General features: G+C 35.9%; 1 protein-coding gene and 1 long non-coding RNA gene across 5 annotated transcripts; one reads left to right on the top strand and one right to left on the bottom strand.

The window, feature by feature from the left end:
* The first annotated feature begins 3 nt into the window (after positions 1-3).
* LOC103704411 (MADS-box transcription factor 23-like) lies at positions 4-23769 on the top strand. Of its 2 annotated transcripts, none has more exons than XM_089930830.1 (9): positions 4-213; positions 319-573; positions 11336-11411; positions 20476-20537; positions 22387-22486; positions 22574-22615; positions 22691-22732; positions 23288-23445; positions 23527-23769. In XM_089930830.1, the coding sequence occupies exons 2-9, from the start codon at positions 392-394 to the stop codon at positions 23540-23542; spliced, it is 678 nt and encodes a 225-aa protein (XP_089786956.1). In that variant the 5' UTR covers positions 4-213; positions 319-391; the 3' UTR covers positions 23543-23769. The 2 variants fall into 2 exon arrangements, with proteins under 2 accessions (XP_089786956.1, XP_089786955.1); XM_089930829.1 differs by having other exon boundaries at positions 5-213; positions 22691-22774.
* Positions 11488-27998, bottom strand: LOC108511190 (uncharacterized). Of its 3 annotated transcripts, XR_001879281.5 has the most exons (5): positions 27651-27998; positions 24196-24255; positions 23774-23845; positions 19948-20098; positions 11488-11659 (listed from the first exon to the last, which is right to left on the bottom strand). It is a non-coding gene; the product is annotated as an uncharacterized LOC108511190 (long non-coding RNA). The 3 variants fall into 3 exon arrangements; XR_005512820.3 differs by lacking the exon at positions 11488-11659 and having other exon boundaries at positions 15278-20098; XR_005512819.3 differs by lacking the exon at positions 11488-11659 and having other exon boundaries at positions 15278-20098; positions 23774-23842.
* Positions 27999-28000: the final 2 nt, after the last annotated feature.

Below are 28000 nucleotides of genomic sequence, written 5' to 3'. Positions count from 1 at the left end.
CACACCCTCTCATCTTTAGGCTTGGTCCAGACGACATAATTCCGCGTGCACTGAAGGGTGCAAGATTGGGTGTTCTGTGGAATTAGGTGCATCTAGTTCTTTGCAGAAAATGGAAGGCCTCCAGCCATTGCAGACCGGAAACCTCCTGCCCTTATAGACGCGTCCTAAACAGACTGGTGTCCTTAGCGGAGATCCATTTCCGACCACTGTTTGGTAGGTCATCCACTCTATTCCCTTCCTTCCTTCCCAGATCACTATCATCTTAGCTTCTTCCTCTTGTTTCCTTGTTCTCCATCCGGTTTTATTTCCCTTCACAAGCCTTGTGTGCATTCTATTATCAGATCGGTAGAGGATCCACCGAATTATCGGCTGCTGCGAGGGGAAGGGAGAGATGGGGAGAGGGAAGATCGCGATCCGAAGGATTGATAGCTCGACCAGCCGGCAGGTGACCTTCTGCAAGCGGCGAAGCGGTCTGTTAAAGAAGGCCAAGGAGCTCTCCATCCTCTGCGATGCTGAGATCGCCCTTTTCATCTTCTCCAGCACCGGCAGGCTCTATGATTTCGCCAGCTCCAGGTCACTCCCCTCTCTCTCTCTCTCTCCACCTCCCTCTCTCTCTTTCTCTACAAGACGCTTTCTCTTCGCATCCTATATATATATGCAAAATTTTTTATTATTGCATGGTATATATAACATTTATGTGCAATCTTAGAAGCTCACAAGTTCGGTAGTTTTAATGGTATGGACAAAGAAGAATGAAACAAGGGAAGCTGAACGAGTCCTTTAAAAATTACTTAAAGAAGAAATCCATTTTGAAGGCGAACGAAGGAAGTGGGATATTTTTATTGATCCCCTTTATCCCCCTTCTGGGTTAATTACCATCATTCTCTTCCCTCGCTTGGTTTCTCGGATTTTTCTTCTATCAAGTGTGGTGATAAGGGAAAACATCCCCTCACAGGCGCAGAAGTAATTCTTTAATTGAAAAGTCTTGTGAAGCAATAACGACATTAAAGGTTTGGCGGAGGCTCCCTTCGTTGTTTCATCTTGTTTGTTCTGAAGAAGGTGTGACAGAAGTCTCGTGAGAGACTTGTATTGTAGATTTTAATTTTACACCTAAGGATGGAAAAGTAATTTTGTGATTGGTTAGTTTGTGCTTCTTTTTTTTTTGTGTTCCAAAAGGGGAGAAAAATTAAGGTGGGCTTCTTATAATCTTTGGTAGGGCTTTAGCGGGCTAAGGGATTATTCTGAGCCTGAAGTTGATGACGGCTTCTGAGAGTAACGTATAAGGGATTCAATGAAGCTTATCTTGAATATCAGAATTAAATCATGATGAAGAGCTATAACACTTGGTTCATCAGTCATATGTCTGGTTTATCCTCCATTCCTTGGGACCAGCCGATGGGAGTGCTATGATGTGGCGATGATGATTTTGACAAGAATCAATATCAGTCAAACTCATGAATCAGAAAGAAAGGGATGCAAGAATATATACGCATGCCTGAAAAAATAAAGCATATATAGTTCGCACTGGCTGAGTCGATAATTGAAGATTTTAAGACCATTACGATCGACTCGTCGAACTTGATCAGATTTGGAGCATTTCAAAAGCTTCTTCACACAGTTATCTAAATGGATATATGTTTTAGTAAGTGGTATCATCATAATTTCACTGATATGAAATGTACAAGAGAAAGGGCAGACACATGCTACCACTATTAATTGCTGTGACATCCAGGAGTTTAGTGAGAATATAATCTTGTGCATCAAGATTTTTTAAACTTCATCCCCTTTATTTTCCAACATGATGACCGTTGGTACGTCGTGATCTATATCTAGCCCAACCCCGTAGTGAATCAACATGTTTTCTTGTTGAATAATTGATGATTTGAATCAACATTTATGGTGTAGAACTACCAGTAGATCCTTTCTTAATTTGTAGGAATTTCCTACATCTTGAGTACATGATTGATAGTTCTAATTGGTTGAAGGAATGGCATTGGATGTTCTTTTCATTATATTTACCTTCTTTAACCTTCACATACCTAGGAAATATTAGAATTTCCGACAACTACGTCGAGTTTTAAATTGCTTATATATATATATATATATATATATATATATATATATATATTATTCTCCATCTTTATTCTTTTATGATAACAAAGAAGTTTGGCTCTACACAGGAAAGGAGAGAGTTCTGCAAAAGTACATGTGGCAACTGTATATACCGCTGTCTTTGATGTTACTTGCAGAAGTATAAAGGAAATCAAGCTAAATTTTGAGTTTTGAATGACAATATGTGAATTACATTTCATGCATTGATATGCATATATTACACTGAAGTGCATATATTTTCTAACAAAAAAATATATAGAGCTTGAATTGTTTTAAATAACTGTAATTGTTTCCATATTTCTTCTTATGGAGACATGAAGTTCAATTATATTATATCTTCATCATCATTGGTGAAAGAAAACAACCATAAAAGATGTGTTGTTTAGAATCAATTAATGTTGATATGTCCAACATATGTCTTCTCTTTCTTATTTGAGTATTTGAGCCTTCGGTCTTTAAGTTGTCTTGCTAGATTTTCATGTGATTATCCTTATATAACTTACACTTGCCCATTGCATTGTAGTTATAATTTCCTACATTCTACGTGATTCATGTGATTCTTGTTTCCAAACCTTGAAAGTAGTATCTAAAGCATACAAGGAGGATAATGAATGGATGGACAAGAAACATACAACATTAGGTTGGAAAAGGATTTTTTTGAATTACTAATACACTTAAGGTCTATTTGGATATTCCCTGCAGGATTAGGCTGAAAATCCTACAATCTGGCCTAGCCAGTACATATCTTCTAAACTATGTGTATGAATTATGTTTAGTATTACAGAGAAATAGGCTTGACCCAACCCATATCAATTACATCTCTTCTAATCTATTTCTGCAGGATGAAAAAAGGCCCGATAATTTCATTTTTTTCTCCTTATGGAATTTGCGTTGGCTTACTTTGAAAAAAATCCTTTAAATATTGTGAATATGGATCTATACTGGCTTGTGTTCTTGTTAATCCTATTGAATTAAACAAGACTTTATACTATATAACATCTCTAGACTTTGAGTCGTAGGACATCTTTGCTGGCGTGTACTCGTTACTTTTCTTTAAATAGGTTGGCTTCTAAAAAATTCATAGTCTAGAGACTTACTAAAAAGTTATAAGGAGGCAAAGAAGCATAGTTTGAGGTACTGAATGAGTAAATAGTCATTTGAGTAGGATGGAATCAACAATTCTTGGTGAAAGAGTACTTCTTTGGAGAAAAAGTGAAAGGTGAATTCCTATCTACTTCATTTGGATAAGGAAGTACAAGATAAATACAAACAACTTAAGAATGAATGTTTCCCATGGATGACAATTATAACTATATGAAGGCAATAGTTTGCACTTGATAAGATTCTTGCTTGGGTATCCATTGTTGTTTAACAAAATAAGTCAAATAATAAAGGAAATAATATTGAACACTTATTTAAGAATGGTTTTGATTATTTACTTAAATTTGCATTTCTACTTTAATGTAATGGCAAAATTCTTATCTTCCAAGAAAATTGGGGATGCTTGGCAAAAGGTTCATAATCGGATGCATATTATATACACCTTAAATTAATGATGTTGCATATATTGTTCATATAATTGGAATAGATGGCCACTAATTTGTTTGCTATATCTTAGTTGCTTTAGTGTCAAACTCTATAATCTGGAAATTTCATGATTTGATGTTTACAATATATTATTGGTATTTTGTAAATTTAAAAGCCAAAATTTAATGGGAAATAAATTTTCAATAGAAGTTTAGCTCTGCATAGGAAAGGAGAAAGTTCCGCAAAAATACATGTGGCAACTGTATATATCGCTATCTTTGATGTTACTTGCAGAAGTATAAAGGAAATCAAGCTAAATTTTGAGTATTGAATGACAACATGTGAATTATGTTTCATGCATTGATATGCATATATTACACCGAAGTGCAGATATTTTCTAACAAAAAATATATAGAGCTTGAATTATTTTAAAATAACTATGATTTTTTCTATGTTTCTTCTTATGCGGACATGAAGTTCAGTTATATTATATCTTCGTGAAAGAAAACATTAATCATAAAAGATGTGTTGTTTAGAATCAATGTTGATATGTCCAACATATGTCTTCTCTTTCTTATTTGGGTCTTCTGTCTTTAAGTTGTCTTGCTAGATTTTTACAAGATAACCAGATTTATTTTATTTAGATTACATTTTTTCATGTGATTATCCTTATATAACTCACACTTGCCCATTGTGTTGTAGTTATAATTTCCTACATTTTACGTGATTCATGTGATTCTAATTTCCAAGCCTTGAAAGTAGTATCTAAAGCATGCAAGGAGGATAATGAATGGATGGACAAGAAATATACAACTTTAGGTTGGAAAAGGTTTTTTTTTGAATTACTAATACACTTAAGGTCTATTTGGATATTCCTGCAGAATTAGGCTGAAAATCCTACAAGAATTAGACCTGGTCCGGCCAGCACATATCTTCTAAACTATGTGCAAGTATTATGTTTAGTATTATAGAATATGAGGCTTGATCCAACCCATATCAATTACATCTCTTCTAATCCATTTCTGCATGATGGAAAAATGGCCTGGTAATTTCATTTTTTTTTTTCTCCTCATGGAATTTGGGTTGGCTTACTCTGAAAAAAATCCTTTGAATACTGTGAATATGGATCTATCCTTGCTTGTGTTCTTGTTAATCCTGTTAAATTAAACAAAATTATCCAAATAAGCCCTTAGGATGGAGTTTATACTATATAACATCTCTAGACTTTGAGTCGTACGACATCTTTGCTGGCGTGTACTGGTTACTTTTGTTTAAATAGGCTGGCTTCTGAAAAATTCATAGTCCAAAGACTTACTAAAAAGTTTATAAGGAGGCAAAGAAGCATAGTTTGAGGTACTGAATAAGTAAATAGTCATTTGAGCAAGATGGAATCAACAATTCTTGGTGAAAGAGTACTCCTTTTGGAGAAAGCGAAAGGTGAATTCCTATCTACTTCATTTGGATAAGGAAGTATAAGATAAATGCAAACAACTTAAGAATGAATGTTTTCCATGGATGACAATTATAAGTATATGAGGGCAATAGTTGGCACTTGATAAGATTCTGGCTTGGGTATCCTTTGATGTTTAACAAAATAAATCAAATAATAAAGGAAATAATATTGAACACTTATTTAAGTATGGTTTTGATTATTTACTTAAATTTGCATTACTAATTTAATGTGCTAAATAAGCAATATGCATGGCAAAATTCTTATCTTCCAAGAAAATTGTGGATGCTTGACAAAAGCTTCACAATCAGATGCATACTATATACACCTTAAATTAATGATGTTGCATATATTGTTCATATAATTAGAATAGATGGCCACTAAATTGTTTGCTATATCTTAGTTGCTTGAGTGTCAAACTCTATAGTCTGAAAATTTCATGATTTGATGTTTACAATAGATTATTGATATTTTCTAAATTTAAAAGCTAAAATTTAATGGAAAATAACTAACTAATGTTTCTTGCACTCTCTTCTTGGTCATGTAAATGTTTTGCATACTATAGGATTTCATAAAGTACTTCGTGCATGTTCATATAATTAGTTGTCTATATTCTTATATAAAGTTTCTCATTATGAGTTAGGATTAACTTTGCTCTATAAAATCTAAATTCAAGCCATATGACATCGATAATTTGAATATTATGACATTTTCATAAAGTAGTAAAACAAAAATTATGCAATTGGAAAAGGGCAGCGCTTGTATCGTACACCATCTAGATGTTGATGTAAATAGGACATGGATGCTATTTTTTTTTTACACTGGCAGTCACACATGTGTAATATATGCTTAAGGAAAAGAATAAAAAAAAATTCAAATTATATTTCTATAAATTATTAAAAATATGTAAATAAAAATATTATTATATTTAAAAGAAATATTAATAGTAGAATATGATTTGAATAAATATTTTTCTATTTATCAAATTACATTTTCAGAAGCAATTCAGAATTAATTTGTCATATTTTTGTTGGACCATTTTTCCAAGTTAGTTTTAAGCTAGTTATACCCAAATCTGATTTGATTCGAAAGAATATCATTATTAGATTGCATTTCAAAAGTAATTCAAAATATTTTTATATTTTTTAACAACTAGAATTAATAAGAGGGAATAAGTTATATATTATATATGAAAAATGATAAACGGAATCAAAATTCTTGATTTCGAAATTGTCATTTTATATAATATGGATAAGATTGATATATCTTTCATTATCCTGTTTGATTTATTTTCTTTTTTGGGAAAAAATACTTGTAGTTGGATCAACTAGGACTGCCACTTTTCTAAGGTTTTGTTTTGGATACCTAATATCCAACCATCCCAGAATAGATTTAACCATGGGCATCTATCCCCTGACCAGCCAACTAGTAAATAAGGTTATTGGGTGTTTGGTTGGCGTTCCCATGATTAGTGGATAAAGCTATAGAAAAGTGAAAAAATAGATAGAAAGCTATGGATAGTTAGTTCTATTTCACTCCGGTCCCTGAAAAAAATTATTTAGGTTAAGTACCTTGAGTCCTCGATTGGATAGAGACATTCACAACTTTTTTGGTGGTGTTTGGCTAGTGAAGCGAATAACTCTCCCTTACCCACCACTAAACCAGTATCTAAATAGCCTAATTGGTTTTGCTCCCCATCCCCACCCCCAACCAACAAGCGGGGATCGGGAATTCAAGTCTCGAGTGATGTTATACCTCAACTTTTCAATCCTAGTTAATTCCTTTTAGAGACTTTGTCCACAGAAAATTTTGGGTTCATGTCCAAGACCTAGGTAACTTTCATGGATGGGACCTGGTCCATCTTAATCTGAAGAAAAGAAAGAAAAAAAAAAAACACGAAGCACCAAGTCTATCATTCAAGCTTTGCTTTAACTCCTACGCTACCTAGATTAGAGAACTTTAGTCCAAAATTAGATTCGTAAAAGATTTTGGATCAAAGTCCACTAGTAGCAAAAACATATTTCACCATCTTTGTATTTCTTGTCAGTGTTAAAAAAGAAATGTCTTCCACCATCTTGTCTTCGTCCCTTGCGCAGCCAACATATATTAGCATCAGCTTTTCTTTTCCTCGTTCCCTCTGCTCTGTCATAACATTTCTATCCAGTTTATGAGCTTGCACGCTTCTCATGACCAGTCCATGGACTTAAACAAGTCTTCCACTTTCAAACCAGCCTCTACACTACCTAACCTGATTCTTGGACAGGTAGAATTGGAGAAAATTTAGGCCTGATCCATAGCGTCTAGGCTGCATGGTTACTTGTCCTAACCTGATCCAATGGCACCCGTAGAAATGCTTAAGCAACTCAAATAAATCACTCAAAAAGTCACCAAGTTGGTCTGGTGTAATCTCATCGCTCCCTCTGAATTGGTCCCATGAAGTGTGCCATTGAATGAAGCGAAGTGATTGGTGCAAGACACCTGAGTGACTTTTTTTAAGTGATTTTTTGGAGTTACCGTAGCATTGCTCTTGTACAAGTCTTTCGATGTGAATATGATGGACATGGTGGGATATTGGAGCCAAACTCTTACCAGTAAGTTCAACTCTAGCTTGCTTTCCTCGTCTCAAGATTTGAGTCGGCATAATGTACTGAAACAAGTCGCCAATAGCCTCCCTATTCCATGACCCGAGAATGCCTTTCATTTCAGCTTTTTCAAAAAGATGAAACGAAAGAGGATGAGACAAGATTCACTCAAGGATTGCACGGACAGATCTACTACACATTAAGGCAAACATGGTGATTCCATGTTGGCATTTCGGTTTATTGAAATCTATCGCTTGAGGTATAGCCTGTCCGAGAATCTTTGGATCTCCCAGACATGAAAAAGATGGCATTCCTATAACACTTAGGCTAACAATTTAAGCATGATAATATCGAATCCATCAGTTCGCTGTTATTTTTTGCCTTCCTGATAAGTTCCCTCTCTTTTACCATTATCATCTTCTGGATGCTTTTGAAAGAAAACAACGTACAGTTGAATCTTCAGTCAACAAACCAAGCCTCCATGACATACTATCAAGCTTGTCACTGTTAACTCTTCCTCCATTGGACGGGCATGGCAAACAAACGATAGGCATATCCTTCATCAGAAACCTATTTTAGGTTTTTCCCTTTTTCTAATTATTTCACTTTATATACTTGTCATACTTTTATCTATGCAATAAAATGGGCTGGGTTATAACAAAAAAGAATAAGATTAAATTCAGGTCTATATTACAATCACCCAAAAACCCTTACTAGGAAGCTAATCCACACCTCAAACAATGTTTCTCTTAGAAACGGTCTTGAGCCCCTTAAGAATGCTTAAAACGTAGGAAGGTAGTATGGAAACATATATAAAAATCAAGTTGATGTGTTACCTGAAGGCATTCAAAGTACTTGTGTGGGACCCGTCTCACATTCGTTATTCGTCGAAAAGATTTTGAATAGTTATACAGAACTAAAAAATCCAAAAAATACTTTTCGACTAGCCTTTTTTGGTGAGGTAGTGGGTTGTTACAAATGGTATTAGAACGAACTCGGCCCATAGCCTATGTGAACTAGGCGATAGTGCAACATAGGTTCATGAATGCTGACCATGAGCTGATCGTGGTGGTTGTGATCAGATTTAAATAGATTTGAACGACATTAGGGCTTGAACTGGAGGAGTATGTAATGACTCGTGCGAACGTGTGTTTAGTCTCACATCGGTTATTCACCGAGGAGAACTTGGGTGCTTATACAGACTAAGGAACTCAAAAAAATATCTTTCGGCTAGCTATTTTGAGTGAGGTCCTGGGTTGTTACAATATGGTTGCATTACGGGTGTTGAAACCTTGACACTATATTTAAACTAAAATATTGTAATACAATTAGTTTATGGGTGGCAATGTGTTGGGTTTGGGTTTGGGTCGGATTAAATATGAGTTGCTGGTCTAAGGATCGTTGATGCAAACTTGATCCATTTTATAATAGGCCGATCAATATCTAATTCATTTATTTTACATGGACACATAATGAACTAAGAGTCCAATTAAAACTTCATTTTCTAGTTATATTTATTGATAAATAAAAGCAAAATAGGGCCAAAAAGAGAACCTATAGTTAGACCAGGGGAGAGAGACTGTGTGTGAGAGAAACAGTTGATGTTTTTGGCTCTCATAAGTCTTTCTATCATCTAAACCAATTCTAAACTAGCTCAAGGTTAATATACTATTGCCACCATTTTAAGGCACTGGATTCCCATAATATATACCCAACTAGATTATTTTTGAGAAAAAGAAAAGAAGAACTACCCACATTATAATTACCCAGGATTGGTCAATTGGAGATGCACCGCAAGACTGGAACCTAGAAGCACTGACTATGGCCACTAGGATAATCCCTGACTGGACGTATTAAAATCTCTTATCCAAACTGATTTATTTTAGAATGAATAAAAAGGTTGAAGGGCCCGGGCTGAGAATTGTCACATCTTTATTGAACTAGGGCATGCACGTATAGAAAAATTAGAACAATAGAGCATTAAAAGCAATAATTATATTATTAAATAGAATATAAATATAAAAAAAGATATTGATAATTTGATTGTGAAAAATCAAAGTTCGGGGAAGTTGAGAGACATGGACTGGATGGAGTGGTGGGAGAGCGTATTTTCAAGACATTAAAATTTGAAAATTAATGGAGAGGATGAGTTAAGGTTGGAGATGGAGAACTCACTAACAGTTCTAGTCTGAAATTAATGGAGGATCAGTCATCTTGAAGAGAAAATAATTAGTCTAGCTGACAAGCAGAACGATAAAACTAAAATATATTACTTCAAGTATTTAATAAAATGACATTAGTAATATATTTTGGTTAGTAAATTTGATAGATTGGAACTATTCAATATTTTTTCTTTTTCTTTTTTTTCCAATGAAATATAGTGCTACCTTGATTAGGAACGCATGAAATTAGTAGAACACTAGAACTGGCATCACCTTTGACGGAAGCTGTGGATCCAGCTTATGGTTGCCCTCTCTAAATTAATATATGATAGAATAATCATTCAAGACAGCTAGTGGACATTTAATCTTCCTGGGATGCCCAAATTCCTAGCCTCCCTAGCCATTGATCCAGCTTATAGCTGTGATTTAATTGTAATATAGTATAGATGAGGACAAGAACTTTATTGTTTTAAGCTCTTGATAGAAGATAATTTGTGGGGATAAACTCCCCGTCATCAACATTAATGCAATGCTATTACACTGGGAGAAGCATAGACAAGGACAAAGAAACAAAAGAAAAATCCTCTCATTTACTTGGATCCTGCCCTACACAAGCTTGTGATGCTCCTTGCGTTGATAGGAGTGCATTTTTACATGAAAGAACATGGTCAAGGATGATTCAGTTTTGACAAAATCTATGGGTTTCTAGCAAGAAACTAAGGGTAAAGCTGTAGAAAAGAAGCGAAGTAATTGCTAACGTTTTGAGAAACTATTGCTAACTTCCTGCTCTATATTTACTGCATGGTATTCTATAAACCTATTGTTGCTAGCCTTAGAATGCAAGCTGAGCTAGAGAGAGTCCTTATGCCCTTGTACATTTGAATATCTAGTACCCTTGCTATGAGATGCAATGAATCCACTAAGCATATTCAACATTTTATTTAGGCTAATCCAGCTTAATATCTCTGAGTAAAGAAAATACACTATTTTCTGAACCCCATCATCTTTCGAGCAAATAAGTGAAACAAAAATATTTTGGATGGAAACAACTGACGATGCTAAACAATTTGGAACGAAGTCATGAGAGAATCTGAAGAAATTTACACTTAGAAACGAAACTAGTAGAAAGAAATCATGAAGCAATGCCACACAGTTGGGAGAAGCATTGTTAATTCTAGTTCATATTCTAGGTAACAGGGGGGAAACGTTTGATCAATTAGATGTTAGATGGTAGAATAGCAATGGATGGACAAATGCTACATAACAAGACCAGATTGAGACCATGTGCGTGGCGACTTAAATATTTAGGTCGCCACTTTGTATAAGAGGATACAAGAAACTCAAGCTATGTATTACTTATTAGAGAGGCAGCACTCATATTTATTCATGTTCATTATCTTATTTATTTATCAATTCCTGCTCCTATAAGCCATATCATGTATCAACATCTACTCCGATAGTGCACTGAAGAAAAACTAACATAAAGTCCCTCCTCATATCAGCATGAAATCAATAATTGAGCGCTACGACAGGACAAAGGAGGAGCATCATCAGGTTTTAAATGCAACTTCAGTTAAGGTATGTTCATTTCTTATGCAGCATTACCATACAGATGTACAATTTACTAAATTTAAATAAGTTTTGCCATCTCTTCTTGGGTAAAAGTCAACCTTTTTAATTCAAACGTATGGTAACCACAAATTACTGAGTAGGAAAAGAACACCCTTCTTTTTGCTGAACATATGCAAATTACCAAGATGCTGCATACTCTTATTGTACCTTAACATACGAATAATTTGTGACACTTCTTTTCCAGCATAGATTCCCTGTACCAGAAAAGTAGGGAAAAAAATTAGAAACTGCACAGGAATAGATCAGGCATATCCCAGTTCAATTTGAAGTAACATAACTATAAAAGCTTTAAAATGTATAGTAGTACATAGTTGGTAAAAGGTGGATTACCAATAAATGATGGAATACATGTAGAATAAAAGGGGTAGACTCGTTACAAACATATGATTATCGGTGTTAGACATCCGGAAAAGCATAGCATCATAGAAGTGCTAGAGAAAAGTTGGCTGATTAAATTGTTTTGATGACGAGATTCGAAGGTGAATGCATGCCAAAGTGACATCAGTGAGGTTAACGAACAAAGTCAGCGGGAAATCATTTACATATGGTTTATGTTGGCTTACAAATACACACTGAAGGATTAAGATTCATGTGAAAGTGAATAGCGAAAGAAGATAATTTTTGACAAAGGTATTTACGATGGAATCGACAGTGGTGCTGAGGCGTAGATGCTATACTGTGGCAGGCCAGCAATCAGGGGCATCTTAAAATTTGTCGATCAAAAACATTTGCTAGAAGGACTGCAGCAGATACTAGTTGTGGCAGGGCCAATCATGGTCATCCTAGTCTGTCATCACTTGCAAACAAGTGCTAAGAAGTCCTGATTCTTTCTGCTTGGGTGGAGAATCAACTATCTAGATCATCTGCAAATAAAAACATCATGACTGTCTGATGAAAACAAGGAGAAATGCTATATTGGCATTATGGAAGAAGCTTGAGTCGTGGTGACAAGCCTAGTTACTAGAAAGAGGAGTGGACCAGATTCGGATGCGGGTGTGGGGAAGCACTTCTCTTAAAACTTTTTTGATGAGAAAAAAAAAAGGGGAGCAGAAACAAGTTTCCATGGAGATTGCGAAGGAAGATTGCAAAGCGGATGTAGCACCCCAAGTAGAAGATTCCTGCTACACAGGTCATGCATGAACAAAAGATCTAACCAAAACAGACGACAGAACGCAGCTGCTGTCGGCTGAATAATGATGATGCTTTGGTGGTTGATGGCAAAAGGATACAAAAGATTACTTAAGTTCAGCTCTATTACGTCGAACAAACTTGAAGAAGAAAATGACACAAGGATGTCTTTCTGGGGTCTTGCACGATTGCCGTGTTATAGAGGAGACATGATATGAATTGTTTCAAACAGAAAGAAAGCCCATAGCGCATGAGATGAATATTGCAAGAATAAGCATGCTAGGTTGGGACGTGGTAAAACAGAGAGAGTCAGAAATGGACACAATCACAGGAAGCTAAATACAGCTGCAATTAGTAATTGTTGTTCTGTTGGCATGGCAAGGACATGCCATGACTAAAAGGGGCAATATACAATTAGAAAGTGCCGGCTTTCACTAATGGGTCCAAAAGAGGATGAGAAGGCCTAAAAACACGGTTCAAAGTCAATAGAATGAATTTAATAAGTATTTGACTGGAGGAAGTAGCCACATATTTATAAGAAGGTTTTGCTACTATAGTTTTTTAATTTATTTTAGAAAAGTCAGAATAGATTGTGGCCATTGGTTTGCAAGGGGTTTAAAAGTGAAATAATAGGCAAATGGTTGGCATCCATTACCCCTTTTCGTTCCTTTTTTTAATCCGGAAACTCATCTTCGTCCCAAAAACCCTCTCGTCCTCTTAGGTTCATTAGTTGCCGGCTCCCATAACAGTCCACTCCGATCCCACCCCAACCACCTCCCCATCTCCCTCCCCTTGCCGAAAACCCCAAACACCACATCGTGGACCTTGATCGCCTCTTGGACTTCCCCTACCGCCGCCACCTCGCCGCCATCGCCAATCGGAATTGCATTGATCTCTGTCGGCGGCGAGCACCCAGAAATCCATGGCCTCCCTATCAGCAAGGACCACCACCAGGTCCACCTCCAGTAGGGCCTTGACGGGGGCACTTGTCAGAAAGCGGGACTCCGATAGGGTGAGGTCGAGGATTTTGGGGGAGCTCTCGAGGTACTTAGCAAGGATCCAGTCGTCCGCGACCCCTTCTCCATTGCAATCGGCATCACTGGCGGCATTCAAAACCGGTCGCCTGCATTGCTGCTATCACCATCCCGAACTGGCACGAGAAAGATAACGGTAATCACTCCATTCGAAAAAAAAAAGAAAAAGCTTTAAGCAAAAAAAAAAGAGATGACGAGGTGTTACACATGTCATATGACAGCCAATGGGGTGGAGCTTAGAAGGGTATGAAGTATATTCTAGGGGTTGACATGATTCTGGAAGGAGACTCAGCGGTGATGGTCGAGTGGATTCGGAATGAGGAGCAGAGGGGCAATGTCTACCCACTGCTCAAAAATATCCACAGGACAGACAGCGAGAGACCGTGACTCATTTTAGATTGCTCATGTGTATTGGAAGGCAAACAGAGCTGCAGACTGGGTTGCCTCCATCGTTGCTCACTATATGGGAGAGGTTCTTTGGATATGTTTTGTCGCCGCCCCTCCACCTTTATGTCATCTTCTTTTCCTCGACTTTGTGGGTTACACTTAATTAAAAAAAAAAAAAAACATAAATAAGCAAAGCAGCTCTTGAGCTGCTCGTGCTCGACTCGAATTCGAGCTTAATTCATATTTGAGCTCGACTCGATTGGACTATTAACGAGCTTGAGTTGAGCTCGAGGAATTTGAATAGTTTTTCGAATTGAGCTCGAGTAGCAAAATACTCGACTCGAAGGATTGCAATCTTAATCGAATATATATATTTTCAATAATATTATATTTTATTTATAATATACTCTTAATTTAATATTTTAAATATAATATTTAATTTTTTAATCTATCTAACTCTTAGCTTTTAACTATATTTTTTAATTATGACTAAAGCTCGAACTCGAACTCGAGTATAACTCGGTTGATATTCGAGTCAAGTTGAGTCGATCTTGAGTATTGTTTTTTTTAATCGAATTGAGTTCAGGCTAGGACATTAAAGCTTGATTAATCTCAAGTCGACTTTTGAGCTTGAGTATTTTGAATCGAGTCGAGCCCGAGCCTCCAGCCACTCGACTCAGCTCGGCTCGATTGCACCCGTAAAAAAATAACCAATGAAGATTAAGAATTTATGGTACTTACCATTCATACTTTGGGTTGGGAATTTATGGTACTTACAATTCACACTTTGAGTTGGTGCAACCAGTGGTATCAGGTTAAAGATTGAGCTATCTTGGCAATTTACTTTAGAGTGGATAGCTAGGGTTGCTCAGGTAAAACTAAGAGTATGGAATTTGAGAAGCACCGAAACAAAATCTTTGTAAGAATCAATAGCAAGTATGATTCATAAATCTATCAGAAATGCAGTGTTAATTTTTTGCAATTATGGTTATTGTTGCAAAAATTTTCGTATTCAAGTAGCAAACTGAATTCCAAAAGAGATAGTCTCCTTTAACTGGTATTTTTTGTTTTCTCTTTTCAAAACAAACGCAATCACAAAGATGGCCTCCAAAACCGTCAAAATGGTTTACAAGTAGACGCAGAGCAAGCAAACTATTCATGAACGACTTTGCTAGGCTAGCTAATAAGCTCTAGGGATCTTGTTCAACTAAATGAGTTAAGCTTAAACATCATTTAAAACTTAACTCATAAAAAAGCCGAGCCTCAACATTGGGCTTGGAAGTTCGAGCTTGGCTCAAGAACAAGCAAACAGGGCAAGCTTGAGTACAGATTGTTCGAGCTTCAATAGCCTTTCATAAATTAGCTGCATCTGAGCAGCTTAGTACTTGGCTTGTTTGCAGGCCTATTTGTAAGAATACACGCCAAAGCATGGCCAACATGTTTTGTAGAACTGGGAGTAATCATCATGTGTGAATAGACTAATTGCAAAAACTGAGTTAGTACAGAATAGAAATAGGTTAAGTAAGTTTTAACCAGGCTAAATAGGTCTTAAACGGGCTAGATGTGTTAAATAGATTACTTGATCTAACTCGATCAGAATATTAAATGGGTTAAATGGGTCAGATGTCTGAAATCTGAACCCAATTCGAATGTTAAACATGTTAAACAAATTGATCTATTTATGACCCGAACTTATTTAGCCTAAATCCAAATATATTTATGGCAGATCGAATATGGGATGAGTTGACAGGCTCGGTCATATTTTGCCAACCTAGAATCGAACCCTTCATCTCTTGTCTAAGAGGTGGGAGGTGGGAGGTGATACCATCCATGCTACCACCTGTTGGTGCATTAAATAAAGATCTCATGTAAATGAATCCTAAACCCAAAATAAATTACCGATTGATTGGTTCATTGAATAGTCCTACCAATGTCATAGGATGCACGCACCGGAAGGGGTCGTTACATTCTCTTGTATTCATTAAAATTAGGTGCATACATCATACATGTCAATTGTCAAATGCTAATTCTTAATATGTTGCAATGCTGAATCAAATTTCATGTATTAAAGCATCATCTATTATGCTTGTGTTGCTGAGGGGTTATCATGATACCATGCTTGTTGAGTACCAGCATGGAAAGGTACCATGTCCTTCAAAAGATCAATGAAAAAGATACTAAAGTGTGCTTTTTTAATTAAATGCTTTTCACAGCTAATCATTTTCGATTGATTTTTGTTATTGTTCAAATAAATGTAATAACTAATATATAATTATCCTTCATCATTGTGCTTTGTGTTTCGGGACACTTGTGTCTGTCTATAGAAAATTGTGTTGGAAACATATCTGAGTCAATACTTATCAGGCATTTGTATACTTATGAAGTTTTATGGTTGCAACTTTTAAGACTTGACAAAGAGTTGAACTCTTCCAGTAATGAATTTGACCCTCCATATACGTGTTGGAAGTGACTATTCTTTCCTTTCAATGATTGGCCAAGGATGTAGATATCGAAATAATTTTATAAAATGTTATATTTCTTATATTCTTATAGGTTAATTGGGAGGTTCGAATGACAAACATGTACTAAAGGATCTTAACAAATAATATATTTTTAAAATTTATTTTTTATATTTAAACAAAGAATATTGGATATATATATATATTTCAGTCAAATATATAATTTATACTATGTATGTTTTTGCACCTTCTTTTTCTCTCTTGCTATTTTAGACACTTGGATGTACGCTCGAATCCGATTCTCATATTCGTTTCCATGCATCACTCGTTTTACGTTTTTTTTCAAGTAGTTCATCATACAAGCTAATGTTCGAAGCTTAGAACTAAGTACATATTAAAAATTAAGATCATAATTCATGGTGATGGTTGTGGCTGGACATAAATATTTTCATGCATTGATAATATGTTTCAAGTGTTGTATACGTACCATTGATATATAAGAAACTCATGTATTGATGGTGCAACTGCATGTCCATCATACGTACTCCATATATAATTGTCATTGATATGATGCACCATGGTGGACCCCTACTGTTACTAGCAACAAATTTGGTATTCGAGTCAATGTGCTTTTGATATTCATTTTGGCTGGAACATCCCTATTCCTAGATCTTGCATCTGGATTAGTTAGAGGCCTTGATGGATCTAGTGCTTCTGATTGAGGCTAGCAACCTAAATTGTCCATCACTTCCATGCTCCCTATACTCCATTCCACTTTCCTTTGACCTAAAACAAAAAAATGACTTTTGGCTAGCATCATGATGATATCCTCCAAGATTTCCTGTAGTGATGCTGGGTGCCATACTAGTCAAAAGTCAGATCGGTATGGTATGGTATGATACGGATACTACATACAAAAGCATACTGAATTGGTGATATTTCAGAGTTTTATTTTTTTATCTTCATTATTTTTTGTTTTTAGTGTTGATTAGAGGTTTGAAAACTTGGAATTAGGGTTTTATTTTTTCTTCATTTTCTATGTTTTTCAAAAAAAAATTGTTTTATAGTGGTCCTGGAGCACGATAAGTCATGTGCTTTGTGAAAAGTTTATAAATTAAAAAATAGATAATCTATAAAATTTAGCTAGAAAATGCATATTACTAGTCCATTCTGGAGTATTTACAGCTTGCAAACATCGAGATCTCCTTCATAATTTGGGCTTTGGACTTTGACTCCAACATGGTTGCTGTGCCCCCACTTACGTCCGCTAATCGCTCTAACCTGGATAGCTACCCAAATACACATCCTCTGTTGACATTAGGCTGGCCATCCTACCTCAGGGAAGATCGAGGTAACAAACTCGCCAATGGCTGCAAATCCCCCCTCTCAATGCTTTCCCAGACTCCCCACCTCTCCCATGTCCTCACTGTATTCAATCAAGAGGAGAAAGAGTCAGGAAGGCTCTTCCTTGGCTCTCTCCTCTTTTGACTCAATTTTTGACCCAGGACCAGTATGTACTGGTTATAATTTAGCTGAACCAAGCTGAACCAGGTAGCTCCATTTGGTTCGGACCAATTCTACTGCCTCAAATCAATAGCAGGAACCATCTTGGTTCCGCTCTGGTTCGATTCTATACGTCCCAAACCTTCTAGTTCGAGATGTTTCTACAGTCATTAAAGTAGTACACTACTGAAAAATCCTAAAAGCAGGTCCTAACATTGAATGCAAAAAAGCTCCCATATGCTTGTTTGCATGATTCATGTCAATATTGGTTTGTATTGCTATGACAATTGGGGTACTTGATAAGCAGTCCTTTGTTAGGATGTCATCTTACAATCTGTTCCTGTTGACTGAAAGTTTTATTTCTAGCCCTTGATTTTTCCATGGTCATTTAATGTTTAATCCATGGCCCTTTAAACATAATGGCGTGCAAAATAGTTATAGCCATGCACAGAAATTGGTGGATGCAAAAGAGGAGTTTGTGCATAACATTGTGCGCAAGACCAAACATATAACACTATGCAAGGGCTAAACAAAAAATGGTAGTCAACCAAATGACCTAATATTAAGTAGACTCATGAAAATTATCTTTATCTTCAATTATGACATTTGGGCCTCTTTTTGGACATTGGAGCATTCTCCTAACTTCATTCTAGCATGGAATAGTAGCATGCAAAGACCGTTCACCCACATCTTACCCCCTAGCTTCAAAATTCATCTCTTAATGAATTACAGTGGAATAGGATATCACAGTCTTCAAATATGCTAACCTAACTTGACCCAACCTATTTAATGAATGAACGTTTAAATTTAAATTTTTGATTTATTTAATAAATAAGCCAGTTTCAAGATGATGATAAATTTTTTACCTGATCCACATCTAACACGAGCCATATCCAACCTGACCCACTTGCCACCCATCGAGCAGCACTTATAGTCATTGTAGCCCCCATCTAAAAGTCCTAATTCTAGGAGCACAATCTCGATGTGCCCAAAAGCCTAGTTTTCATCATAGGTGAGAATGGTTGGGATTAGGGATGAGGTGGCACTAAGCCTCAAAAGAGCTTTATTTAATGCAGCAAGAAACTTTATGCACAAGACTTGGGAGTATTTGATGGATGGTTACCATTCCATCAGCTAATGAAATATTTTAGATTAGCCATTCTACCATCAAATTTTATATTTGTGAATTGATAAATATATTTCACATTTATTGTGTCTCTTAGAAGTATTAGTCAAAAAGAGGGATAGAATCAAGAGAGGTTATTTACAAAAAAGGGAGTGATTTATAGAGCATTGCAGACGTGTGACAATTTCAGGCATAGCATTTATACATAGTAGATAAGAAGAATTAGTAGCATTCATTAATTGAAGCAAGTTGATGCTTATGCAAATAAATAAAGCAAAATCTTTCTTATGTATAAAGTAGTCACAAGCATTTTCCTCATTTTCTAATACATCAGCATGCTTAGTGGATCAAGCCAATAAAATTGCCAAACCTTTTTAACAGATATGGATGGTTGAATTTAAGAAATGAATGCATGTGTTTATTAAGACACTTATTGATTGGCATATATCATCCAATCTGTAAAGAACGTTCCTACCAGCAAGGACCATTCAGTCATTTCCAAAAAAGGATCATAAATGTCTCAATACTTGATGCAACACATCACATTTACAAAGTCCAAGCTTGTGAACATATGGCTTGATTCATGAGATTGAACTTGTCTCTACCTAAATAATCATATATAGATGGACTTAAGTCATTGAAATCAAATGATAATACTTATGTCAATAAGTTGTAAAATCATTATTGATGATTTTAATTTTGGCTCTAAATCAATTTTATTATGCAATACTCCACATAATACATATGATAGCTAAAAATTAACAAAGCAAGTAGAAGAGCAGAAAAGAACATCACATCTAAATTAACTTCTCCAAGATTTTCAGCCTCGGCACCGGATAACATACTTAGTAGCTTGCCGTGGTATATGTCGGCACATGATACATTGTTGGAGGCTAGATAGCAGTTGTACCATGTGTCAGGATACTAACATCTCGAGCCCCATTATTGTAATGGTACCTTATCGGGTCAGCATAGTACACCCAATACCAAAATGTACTGGTCCATAGAAAAGAGCTATTAATTTTTTTGTTAACAAATGATTATTAGATTCAAATATATAAGCATGCAAGGGCACGAGACTTTTGACCAGTAAAAAAATATAAATGATGCATAATAATAGATATGTAGAATATTCAAAAGATTGAGAAAGCATCTCATCATAAAATAGCAACTCTAATTTATATACTCCAAAACATTAATAAATTCATTGGAGATTTTCTTCAAAGAACTATGCATTGTTCATACTACATTTGTAAGCTGGCTTGAAGGAATATTTCTCATAAATTTTAGCTTTTGCTCTTTTTCTACATTGTTACTTACCATTATCTAAAAAGATATTGTATGAACTAAATTATGTTCTTTGTCCTTGCTAGTTTTGGCAATGGGAGGCAGCAAGCTTGAGGCAACAATTGCAGAACTTACAAGAAAATCATCGGTACCATCTCTTAACCTTGTTTACATCTAAAGATTGTTCCTACGCCCAACTAGCCATTGGAAATATTCCATTATATGTTATACCACAAAGAAGATTTAACTAAATAACCATATATTTTTGTCGTAAAAAAGGTTTGCGTTATTCAACATGTCTAAAAATTTCAAGCCCGTTCACATATAACAAATCCCCTCATGGTAACATTTTACGAATATTCACTTATTTCCCAGGAATCTAGAGTGTCAAGATCACTATAAGGAAAATAATATATAAACTAGCAAAAACATCAAATTTCTACAATTGATTAGAAATGAGCCATAAAATCATTAGTTCCCTAGCAGCCCATATCCTGAAAGTAAAATAGATTTCTTAAGATTAATCATATAAACCAGGATTTTCTTGCTGATACAGCACCTTGTTTTTGCAGTTTACCTTATTGCAATGCATTGACCAAATCATTAATGATGCCATTTGACAAAAGAGCAGGTTACAGAACTTCTAATAGTCTGTCAATAATTAGATAGCATAAAACTAACGCCAGTGCATCTAAAGACTAGGTCTCTCACTTTAATACCTAGCCAGGCTTGGGAAGAAAAAATGTGAAATTTTAATAGGCTTGGCCTAAAGCCTAACTAAAAATGAATATAGTTTAAGCTCAAGACCCGGCCCATGATCAACTCTAGTCACGGGTTAACCCGACCCAATTATAGCATTAATCACAAGCTTCGCATCACATTTTCAAATCTCAATACTGGACCCCATATCAAAATATTATCGGTATGGTTAGATCAGTACGGTACATCCATGCATCAACACATTGTATGATATTGGAGTTAGCACAAAATTGTACCATGTAACTACATAGGGGCATATCAAGCATTTGAACCATACCAATATTGTTAGGAAATTCATACTATACACAACTAGTGTTAGTCAATACTCAAAATCGTTACGCCCCATGCCAACTAGTGTTAGTCAGTACTCAAAATCGTTGCAGAGTGGGAAGGATGGGGGAAGCGGCAAGAAATCAAAGTGAGAGAGAGAGGGGATGATGAAAAGACTGCTAAGGGAATGTAAGATGGCCATAAAAGAGATGGGAGTAAGAGAAGCATGATAGAATAAAGAAGAAATAAGATATCAAAGCTTGAGGGTTTTGCATATTTTAATATCATGTGGCCAGTGGCTAGCCATTGGACTAGAACAAATTTAGCAGTTTTGATGGTTTTTAAACAACTAAAAATGAGAAATCCCAATCCTACCATGAAACTGACCTATATACATGTATGGGTAAAACAAAGATTTGCTATACAAGTGCAAACTGCCCCATACTGGACCCCATACTGGATGTATCATATTGTATCCGTATCAGATTGACGCTTAGTACTAGAAGTGTATCGAGTATCAGTACAGCGGATCAACACCCATACTGTGTGTACCAATATTGTACCAACATGGTACCGGTACATGCTCTGATACTAATATTGCAGACCTTAGTGTGAAACATGTTTTAGAACAATAGCATCATTTATTATCTTAGCCACGAAACCATTAAACTTCTACCTTAGCTAAAAAAAAAACAAAATAAGTGCCTAGACTATGCATAATTATAGTTACTATAGACAAACTAACTAGTCCGGCGGTCATACAAGTAAACAAAATTTTTATAATTTTTCAAAATAGATTTTTAGCCTACATTTGCTCAATGCCAATGCTATTTCGAAATCCATTTGAAAGTCCACAAAAAAAAAAAGAATAAATCATACTGGTGAACAAGGGCGCAACAATGTTGATTATTACACTATTAAATAAATTGAAGATATAGCATATTCAAAATTTTAATCAATGGTTGCAGGCACTTGATGGGAGAAGAGTTGTCTGGCTTAAGTGTCAAAGATCTACAAAATCTAGAGAACCAGCTTGAAATGAGTCTACGTTCTGTCCGAAAGAAAAAGGTTTTAAGAACCTTTCCCTCACCAAATGTTGTTCATTAATCCTTATCCACTCTTCCCTATTTGATGTGTTTCTTTTCTCTGTTGTAGGAACAAATTCTGACCAATGAAATTCAAGAATTGAACCGAAAGGTTTATTAATGAATAATAGTTATTAACTCATTTTTTAATGTTAACAAGTGCCTAAATTTCCAGAATTTGTTACAGGGTCACCTCATTCACAATGAAAACATTGAACTCTACAAGCAGGTAAACCTCACACATCAAGAAAACATGGAGTTACGTGAGAAGGTATTGAGTTTAAGACAAAAGATATCTACTTTGCTCTATAATCCAAACTCCAAAGTAGAGCACTCATGAAACTTATAATCTCCATGTTTCCACAACTTATAATCTCCATAAATCCACAGCCACATGCTTCGCATATGCCATGCTCTATATAAAATATGTATCGATTTGGTATAAAACTAGATTAATTCAATCACAAGATTTTTAGTGCTAGCCTATGTTGGTTTGGTCACCATACCGAGCCAATATCAACACTAGCACTAGGTGAAAACAAGACCCATTGGATCCTTTTTCAATACTTTTGTTTTGACATGTTTAGAAAAGGAGTTTTTGATTTTTAAGTCCTTTCTTAATATTTTTTTTGTTCTGGCACATGACATGTGGATCAACAAAGCATGTAATATGCTAGCCACTAGCCAGCACGCCCCAGGCGAATGACATTTAAGATCCTGTTCAATCCTTGAAAAAATAATAGATTATTATTATAACATGCTATGCATGGATTTTGCATCGCAGGTGTGTGCAACAAATGAGTTAAATGGAGGAGCTAGTAAGGATACAATTATTCCATATGGTCTTACTATGACTGAGAACTCAAATGCACCGATTCATCTTGAGTTATGCCAACCTCAACAGCAAACGGATGGGACGCAAGCAAGGGTTCTGAAGCTAGGGTAATTATTTTGAAATATCAAACCTTTACATATTTTCAATATTGATTACTTTGATTTGAACATAATCAATGCTTGCAACAGATTTCAACTGCATTAAGAAGATGACAAGTGATCAATATGCATCATCTTTAGAGACCATCAGCCTAGTTGCCAAGGCTTCTATGGCTTGTTATCAGCAATAACATCAATGTATGAGCAAGAGAGAGAACAATATTCAGCAGTCGCTTATGTGTGGTGTGACATGATCCAAAGAACAGTTACTTTGTAAAGCAAACTTCCAACTAGGACTAATAATAATATGACAGGTATGTCTGTTTAAGAACATTACTTGCATATGTAGAGACATGTCTCCTCATAGCATCCGAGTAGTTGCGGATGACAGCTACAGGAAACTCACCTACTAAATTAAAGTTACAAGGGGTTAACAGAAACTGAAGTGGGAAAAAAACTGCACAAAGCATGACTCACTATCTTCTGACTACTGCTCAGTAACTAGCAGCAAAAGATATATAAAAATGTGACAGATTTGTTCCCCAAAAACCACTGTAGAATGGTAATGACAGCATGTAGCTTAAGCTAGCTTACTAAACTAGAATGAACCAACTATTTTGAGTTTTACATAGGAACACTGCAACACTATAAATTGTGTGCTAGCACATAATTGGACAAGGGAAGTTTGCCTACAAAGAAATAACAAAGAGGCAAGGCAGATCCCATTCTATTAACTATATAATGGATAAAAATACGGACCTGATCTTTCAAGCAACATGAAAGCGTCAGTAACATGCATTCAGATCCATTCAGCCACACCTATAACCATCATAATTCTCTTTAGAAATGTAAAGGAAAAGCAATAAAAATGTGCAATCGAAATTCACTTTTACAAAGACAAATTTAAGAACTGAAAGACTATTTGATTCATGAGCAAAGATAGGACATACTTTAAACTGAAACCTCCTTCTTGCAGGTATTTGTCTTAAAAAAACATGGTCTTTCGTATACACATAGTTCACATAGATGCAAGAGATATAATCGAAAGCGGTAAACGGATACAAATTCCTTCTATGGGCAGTTCTCTTTATTTGTAAACAGTTACTGTCGCTTCCATAAACAGCTGAAAGAGTATGCTGAATAATATATTGACTATAGGATTAAACAGTGACTGAATCAAGATACAAAATCATGAATATTAACTGCAAACTCAGATTATAGAGAAGACAAAAGCTATAACATATCGAATGAGGAGAGAATTCCTATATTTTTAAAAGTAGCAGGCTTGAGGCAATGAAATATTTTTTTTAAAAAAAATCTTGATCTACCTCTAGATCTGAAAGTACTTGATCTTCTTGCCTCTAGGTTTATGGAAGTCTCATAACTCCAGTACTGAATGAGGATAAAAAATCAAAAGGAAATGCCAACAGCAGATTCAAATCGAGGTGCAATGACATCTTTAGAATGTGGTAACCCAAGGAAGAAGTCTTTGCAACATGTTGAACAGTTGACAACCATATATTCCCAAAGGTGACAATCATAACTTGAAGAGTTCAAGGTGAAAACCAAGTCTTCTACATGCTAGTAAGGATGATTAAACAAAATAGGTTGCTGATGATAAAATAATGTCTTCTCTTTTTTCATCAAGAAGTATAAAGATCTCATGATATGCAAAGTCGTTCCAATGAAAGCAACACATGAGAAACATTGAGGTTGCTAAACATTAATCTTGATCTTAGCCACGATGTCATGAACCAATTCTTTTACTCCTTTAAACATAAAGAACGAAGGATCATTCTTAAACCATTTAAAGAGTATGCTACTGAAAATGCCTTAAGGACAACAATTTAGATTCAAGAAACCTTTTTTCGATAGAAGGGTCTGTAGGCAATGAGCTACACAATGGGGGCAGCCCTCTCCAAAATACTCCTAACCCCCAAAATACTTAGGATGGCAACAAGCCGGGTATGAGTTGGGTAGGCCATTACCCATACCCACCCTACACTTGCCTCGGGGCGAGGTGCGGCGGAACTAGGTGAGTAGAGTGAGACAAGAGTGGATCAGGTAAAACTACAAAAATCATTTTTTTTTTTTGCATACAATTTTTTTTTTTTGCCTCAACGAGGGAATTTGTGAAGAGTTATATATATACGGGTGGGGTTTACCATTGTCCATACCCATTCTAGATCCGCTGTAGGTTAGATTGGGTTGGGTCGGGTATTCGATTGGACAAAGTAAATTGCCGTCCCATACAAAACCCTGATGAAGGCAGTATTCCATCCCAAGTTACTTGATCCAACGGCCAAGAACACTACCAACTTGATAAGCTAAGCAAGCACATTCAAATTCAAAAAAAGCACGGACTATCACTAAAAAAATTCAAACCACATCTAGTATGCTTTAGGAAAGCAAAAGTATTTTTTTTTAACTTTTTTCCAAGAAAATCAAAGGCGAGTTGTTCTCATATTGCAAAGTCTAGCATATGATGCATCCAAGATTCTTAGATCAAAAGGTTCAGATTAATACACACACACACACATATATACAAAATTGAAAGGTTCAAATTTTATATATACCACCAACACACAGAGGCTTTTCTAAAAAATAAACATCCAAACATCAAATTTTTGCTCTTAAATTCATTGAAAGCATCTTTGTTGGGATCTATAAATGTCAACTCTATGACTGTAGTCAAAATCAAAGGTTTGCAAGCTAAAAAGTGACCATAAGTTTAAGGTATAGCTTATGAATAAAATGGTCCAAATTTAGGTTTATTCTCATTAGGCATACGTTATTTTTAAACTCATTATTATTTTAAAATCCTTTTAGTAGATTTACAGTTCTTATAAAGAAGCATTTAGGTTTTACTAATATATGAAGACAGAATATGTAGTTACACTTTGTACCGCACAGGACATTCATTACTAGAATTCTATTTGCAGAAACCATCATAAGAAGTTATCAGAAAGCATATTGCTTCAAACACAATATAAAACAACTCCATTTGACGGATGTTCCAAAACAATGGCTGCATTATCAACAAAAAGCAAGAGAAAATGAAAACTTGGTATAAAGCAACCAGGAGAGCCCCAATATCAAGTTGCATATTCTGTGTTCCAAGATAGTAATGCAACCTCAGCAACCATCCTATGGATTGTATTGAATAACTTGCAACATTTGCGTCAAAGTTGAGAATCTAAACATGCAGATACATACATACATACTATGGATTGCATTGAATAACATGCAACATTTGTGTCAAAGCTGAGAATCTAGGCATGCATATACACATTAGTATGCCATTAGATATCATTATAAAAATTGGTAAACAAAGATATGGATTCTTGCATAAATTAAGATCTGACATGATATAACACTTCAGATGCATGAAATCCTAGTAGTGACATCTGCATCCACTAAGCTGGAGACAACCTGTTATGAAAAATGTAGGGATTTCAATCTTAAGAGTGTGGAACTTATAGAACAAAAACCAAAAAAAAAAAAGAGGGTACCTTGATGCTATCAGGAAATACTCAAACCTCAGATAGGGGAACTCAAACATTCTACAAATGCATGTAACAACCACAAGAAATAAGTGCTACTGGAGTGACAATAAATGCAGAAGTTTCATCCAGTGGAGTGACAAGAACACATGTCCCGCAGTTAACAACCGAAAAAAACATTTCCCCTATCACATCTCCAAAGGTGAGGCAGCCTTGAAGCATGTGCAGGGAAGAATCAATGATAAAATACAAGTAAATCATCGAGAGTATTAAATTAACAACAGCCTTGAATTATACTAGCACATCTTGAACTGACAAAAGGCGCCTATCATGCATGCAGGATCTTTATTCTTTATACGTCATGGAACTTGCAATTAAACTGCTACAAATCTTGTGACGCGGTTAGCAGTTCTAAGAGTAAAATTGTCGCACGGAGACTAAGAGCTAAAAACAACAAACATTGTACAATATCAAGGCATATCAGATTTCCTTTGTTTTGCTACCAGATCCAGTTAACTCGCTCGTCATCTTATCAGGCCGGTCTTATTTTAAAGATATGACAAAACTTTAGCCAAATCTTTTTCTTTTTTATTTATTTTTCCCTTTCTACAGTATTTCTACAGTACTAAGCCATGACGAAAGAGAAAAGCATAATAGATTCGAGATTAATGATTCAAGAAAATTAGGGTTCTAGGGTTCTCAAGGAAAGACCTTTCTCTACCTCAAAATCCGCACGTCCCAAACCACCTGCACGCAACTGCCTCTCTCTCTTTCCTCTGACATTTTCTTTTCGCCTTCCGTCCCCTTCGCTTCTTATTCCATCAACCGTTCGGTGCTCGAGATCGAGATATACGAACGTCCGGATGCACGTTGGAGTCGTCTGCACCCCCCCCCCCCCCCCCCCCCCCCAACACACACACACACCGGGCGGAGACGGGCGGCGGAGATCGGCGGAGCCAACAATCGCGACCGCCTTAGGGTGATGGGGCGGGGAAGAAACGAGGAGTCCGAGGAGGAGAGATTTCCAGACGACGGGGATGGAAGTTCCAGAGAAATCTTCT

This window comes from Phoenix dactylifera, chromosome 5, assembly GCF_051530095.1.
Source record: "Phoenix dactylifera cultivar Ajwa chromosome 5, Ajwa_hap1_PhDact_Kaust_v1.1, whole genome shotgun sequence".
Taxonomy (NCBI): Eukaryota; Viridiplantae; Streptophyta; class Magnoliopsida; order Arecales; family Arecaceae; genus Phoenix; species Phoenix dactylifera.
Note: the sequence above shows the minus strand (reverse complement) of the source record. Positions and strands in the feature narration are given on the sequence as shown.